The sequence below is a fragment of the Neocloeon triangulifer genome, unplaced genomic scaffold (genome assembly GCF_031216515.1).
Source record: "Neocloeon triangulifer isolate White Clay Creek 2 clone unplaced genomic scaffold, ASM3121651v1 ptg000001l, whole genome shotgun sequence".
Lineage (NCBI taxonomy): Eukaryota > Metazoa > Arthropoda > Insecta > Ephemeroptera > Baetidae > Neocloeon > Neocloeon triangulifer.
The window spans coordinates 10,633,718-10,639,007 of NW_026775544.1; the positions used below are offsets into that span (position 1 = coordinate 10,633,718).

The following is a 5,290-nucleotide window of genomic DNA, read 5'->3' on the forward strand; positions in this document are numbered from 1 at the left end:
TTTTTTAAAATCAATTCATTAGAACTGAATTGTTTTCAGATCTTGTAGTCGGTGATCCTAAAACTCTTTTTTTTTTTTCAAAATTTTGCAAGAATTTGCATGATTCAAAAAAAGTTCAAAACGTCGCCTCTGTTAATTAATTGCACAAACGAGGCGGAATAAAAAAAATCAGACCAACAACTTACCTGTCAAAATGTAGCCGCTGGTTCTGGCTGTGCGGTCGAAGAAGGAGAGTTAGGAGAGGACCTGGCCCGAACGGCAAATTATGAGAGCGCGCGGCGCATTTGCGTGCGCCTTGCTCAAGAGTCAAACAAGAAGTGTGAATTCTTTGCGCCAAACGACCGTTCAACAATCAAAATTAAAAGAGTCATGGTCGACAAGAATTCTTTTTAAAACCGATTTTTTTTTTCAAATTCAGCCAGTGAGAATTCTTTTTGATGACTTTTTCCCTTTTCCAATTGAGAATTCTTTGAACTTTTTCAAACCGGTCAATGAGAGAATTAATCAAAACCATTTTTTTTCTTTTTATAAAATTTCCGTCAACAATTTTTTTTCCAAATAAAGGATTGAAAAAAATGATGATTTTTCTCATAAGATTGAGCAAAAGGAAATTAAAAAAATATGTATAATTATAATAATTGAACAATAAAGTGGGCGGTGCCATGAATAAAGGGCACAGGTTGTCAAGACTTTTTCTTGGCCTGAAACGCGATTATTATTTCGGGTAATAAATGTGAAAATGAATGAAAATTAAGTGACAAATGAATGTGGTAGATTCTAGAGGGCAATTGTTCGCCGTTTTTTCTTTCTCGGCGTCTGGGGCATAATTGAAGGGCGCAATTTGTGTCAATATAACACACGCAAGTCACCGGTTTATACGTTTTCAGTTGTTATAACAATAAAATGTTTTCTCAAAATCGAAGGTTACAAGTTCTGCTCGAAATATGAGTGTGAAATAAATTAATAAATTGTGTCATAAAAATATTTTCAACAGAGTAAAAGCGTTATGTAGAGCCAAAATTGTCTGATTTAATTAAGGTTTGGAAAACTAATCAAATTTCCGATTGATTGGCGTTGGTCTCACATTTGTGCAAGAAATAGAAAAAATTAATGCTAAAAAAAAAGAATTATAAAATTTGCAAAGGTGTATTTTTTTCATCTATTGATAGGTTACCGGCAGAGAATTCTCAGAATCTCAATAGATGGTTAAAAAATTTCTACTGCTGGCGTTTATTTTTGAAAAGGAAAACGAAGAGCTAAAAATAATAGCTTGTGTTTTTTTTTTTCTAAAATGCCATAAAAATCTTTTTTTTAAATAAAAATTGTAAATCACTTGTTATGTAAAAGAAAACTTTATTTTTATTTTTTACAATTCAGTGTGGCTGGTCGTTCTCAACTCTTCCCTGTCCGTCCATCCCTCTCCTGACAAACCAACAAGTCCTTTCCAGAATTTGTACGACTTTTCAATTTCCACCGTGGATTCCAAAAAGCCGGTTGGTTTTGGCGAGTCCAGATTTGCGATTTCGAGCGGAAACACCTGGCCGATTGCGTACCATTCCAATTCACCCTCGCCTGTGTGGCCGATCACATCTTTCGAGGGCGTCGGAACACTGAAATTAAGCTCAGAATTTACTTTTCATTAACAAACCATATAAAAGTGGAATACCCAGATTGAGCGAATTCGGTGACTAATTTTGTCATGTACTGCATGACAAGATTGTCTTTGTTGTTTGGATCCTGCGGCACGGCAGGGAAGAAGCGCGGCATGGAAAAAATGTACTGCAGCTCATCCATGTGAACCACCCCTTAAAATTTAAAATAAATTTCATAAAATGTGCGATTTTTGAAAAATTCTGTACCGTAATCTGTGGAAGAGGTCGGATCAAAAGTTCTTGACATGGAGTGTTTTCCTCTATATCCAAATTGGTACACATAAATTGGCCTAGCATTGCCATAACTTCTCATTGTCTTCAGAGAATTGATAATTGGGTGAATGAAGCCCCATTCAGTGTACATCTAAATGTGCATATTGAAGATAAAATGTTTGCAGCCAAAAATTTAGAAAGCATGAATAAAAATTTGATATAAAAAAATAATGATTTCAATATTAATTTACTTTAAACAAATACAATTGAGTAATAATTTAGGTATTTAAAAAAAAACTCAAAATCAATTACATTTTATAATTTAAAAATCATAAATATATGCAATTGATCAAAAATAATGTTCATAAATGTACCTTGTTCATGATGCCAATATTTTCTTTGCTTATTTTCTTATCTCCGAAATAGTACTTTCTGACTTTTTCTGCCACGGCGGCGGGTTCTGCAGACGTAAAGTTGAGGGTCAGGGGGCCAAGGGTGGCAAAATCGCGATCAATCTCCTCCATCATCGTCGGCTCAGATGCAAACGCTGCACACTCAAGAGATCAAGGTCTCAATTAAAAGAAAAAAAAAAAAATTAAAAAATGCATTACCGGCAGTTCTGATGGCGCCGTCGTGAGATGTGTAACCGACGATCCACGGGATCGAGTTTTCCGGAATCATTCGCTCCGTTTCTCGAATCAGGGCCTCGCGACTCGCGGGCAAGTAATTCTGACCTTCGTGGAGGGGCTCTACAGACGGCCGGAAGGGCAAAATCGGGTCCAAGCCCCAATCCTTTCAAAATAAATTTAACTTCATGGAATTTATGACAGCAAAAAAACTCACATAGAGCCTGTCAATTTTGTCCACGATCTCTGCTGCGTCCTTTTTACTCAGACAACTGACCAATTCCTCTGAGTTGTCGAAAGGGCAGCCGTGGGCCACGGCGAATCTCTTGGCCTGAACGGCAGGATACGGAGTGAAAGCCCAAGGGGAGAAAATTGTTCCGCTCATCGAAATGGCGCTCTTGAATAATCCTTCAATAGAAAAAGCATTCAATATTTAAATTGAAGACAAATTTAAGCCCATAGTTTTTCAGAAGGTATGAAGTTGAAAAATTTCAAATGAGACGCATATTCAGGATGAAAAGATTAATTTTGACAAAATTTGATTAATTATTATATCAATTTTTTATATAATTCCCACTGAAAGTTTATTTCAGACTTTTTTCCTTGAAAATCTGAAAAACCTGTGTATTACCACTAAAATTTTTATTCATACAAAAATCCTTCAATTTGAATTATTTTATTAATGCTATAATTCTACTTAATTATCATCATTAATAGTTTTACTTTTTGTTGCTGAAAACTTAATTTTAATTTTATTTAGTAATTGGCAAAAAGCATTATATAGGAAACTGAAGTAGCAAATAAGTCAAAATTATAAAAATATGTCTATTTAAATGATTTAACCTACCTTTAGCCAATGGAGAAATCAAATGGTAATGCACGCTGGCGCCTCCGGCGCTCTCGCCAGCGATGGTCACCAAGCCCTCGTCCCCACCAAAGGCAGCAATGTTCTTTCTGACCCACCTCAGGGCGGCCACTTGGTCCTTCAACCCAAAATTTCCAGGACAAACTTTGTCCCCGGTGCTCAAGAAACCTTTTTTTTTTAATTTTATCGAATAATTCAATTGAATTGATTTTCATTGTAATTCAATTTTTACCAAATGCGCCCAATCTATATGTCAACGTCACCAGGATGATGTCTTGGTCGAGCAGGTAGTTGGGGCCGTAGGTTCCTCCGTCGCCGCACAACCATCCGCCGCCGTGGATGTAAAACAGCACCGGCAAACCGGTTACGTTTTCACCTTTCCGAGGCAGCTATAATTTATTTAGAAGAAATAATGTTTCGAGCATTTTTTTTTTATCTCACCCTGGGCGTGTAAACGTTCAGGTAAAGGCAGTCCTCCTGACCGAAAATCGTTGGATCCCTTGAAAAGAGGACGTCTCTCTGGATGCAAACTGGACTTTCCTTTGTAGCTTCACGGACGCCGTCCCATTTTTCAGGTTCGACAGGATCCTAATTTGAAAATGATTTTCCACTTCAACGTATTATCATTTTTTTAAATTATGGAATACAAATTAAAATAGAAATTGAAAAATAAATCATGAGCTATTGGTACTTTGATTTGGATTCCTGTTTCTTATGAACAATCTCATAATTAAATATGCCACTTAATCGATTGAATTTAATTATTTTCCACTACTTATGTAGAAGTGGGCTCCATTTTAACTACCCCCAAAATTGTTGTTTAAAATTACTCTGTTAGAAATAGCTATTGAAGATAAAAAAATTCATTCTAAAAATCTATTTCATCAGAGGAAAATCACTGATGAATATTTCAAATATTTTAATTCAACTTTTTAATTAACCCTAAATTATTTCGTACTTGTTTTTCTCTCATATAAAATTATTATGTTATGAGCAAGCAAATTCAAATAGAGAAAAATAAGAGTTAATTAATGTTGATATAAGCTTAACAAACATATATTATGAATTAAATTTTATCTAACCTTGAAACGGAGAGGCCCGACTGGAGGCGCCGCATACGGAATCCCTTTGAAAGCGAAAATCGGGTTTCCTGAATGGCTCTTCGTTTTCAAACCCTGAAGAACACCCTGTTCGACGGTGACCTGCAGGGTCGAGCCCAGCACGGCTTGAGAAAAGCCCAAAAGAGCTGCCAAAGTAGTGAGCAGCAACTTCATATCGTCCGCATCTGGCCGGCGCTCAAGTAAGAATGTGTCCGTTGCGAAGGGAAACGGACGAACGGATCAGCAGATGTGAGGAGGAGTCGCGAGGATGCTTTGGTGATAAAAGAAAGAAAATAAAAAGAAGCGCCCCCTAAACATGCTGACTGCCTTAGGCAAGCTCGAAGTTCAAGTTCAAGAGATGGTTTCTCTTTTCTTGCGGTAGTTGCATTTCTATTTTTCGGCCAAATTTTACAATTTTTAACTTTGGAACATATATTATACTACATCTCACTAATTGTGTGATTAAGATATTATAAATTAACAAGAGCAAGTGTAAAATTATTGATTTTTTTTATTAAAAATACCTTTTTAATGGTGATATATTTGATATTTATAGCGTTTTTAGCTGAACGAACAGCTTTTAAACTTTGATGAAATTCATAATTATATTAGAAGCCTGTTTTGTACATTAGCAAAATCAATATAAAATTGATGTGGCATTAAAATTAACATTAATTTAAAACAACCAAATCCTTTTATTGCATTAAAAGTTAATTTTCAATGCAATAATTGCAACAACATAATAGCTATGTTAAAAATATATTTTATTAAAAAATTACAATTATATTGCTTAATTTAACAGACAAAATCACTTATTGAAAACTTTTAAATTTT

At 35.2% G+C, this 5,290-nt stretch overlaps 1 protein-coding gene across 1 annotated transcript; it reads right to left on the bottom strand.

Moving 5' to 3' along the window:
* Positions 1 to 1,329: 1,329 nt before the first annotated feature.
* Positions 1,330 to 4,711, bottom strand: LOC132198083 (esterase E4-like). Its single transcript, XM_059621842.1, has 10 exons — positions 4,439 to 4,711; positions 3,798 to 3,944; positions 3,589 to 3,745; positions 3,339 to 3,524; positions 2,709 to 2,899; positions 2,477 to 2,657; positions 2,240 to 2,412; positions 1,860 to 2,016; positions 1,667 to 1,805; positions 1,330 to 1,610 (listed from the first exon to the last, which is right to left on the bottom strand). The coding sequence occupies exons 1-10, from the start codon at positions 4,628 to 4,630 to the stop codon at positions 1,367 to 1,369; spliced, it is 1,767 nt and encodes a 588-aa protein (XP_059477825.1). The 5' UTR covers positions 4,631 to 4,711; the 3' UTR covers positions 1,330 to 1,366.
* Between the last annotated feature and the right edge of the window lie 579 nt (positions 4,712 to 5,290).

Coding starts and splice junctions, on each gene's coding strand:
- LOC132198083 (XM_059621842.1), bottom strand. CDS start 4,630: ATGAAGTTGCTGCTCACTACTTTGGCAGCTCTTTTGGGCTTTTCTCAA. Junction 2,900..3,338: donor GATTTCTCCATTGGCTAAAG/GTAGGTTAAATC, acceptor TTTCTATTGAAG/GATTATTCAAGAGCGCCATT. Junction 2,658..2,708: donor ACAAAATTGACAGGCTCTAT/GTGAGTTTTTTT, acceptor TTATTTTGAAAG/GATTGGGGCTTGGACCCGAT.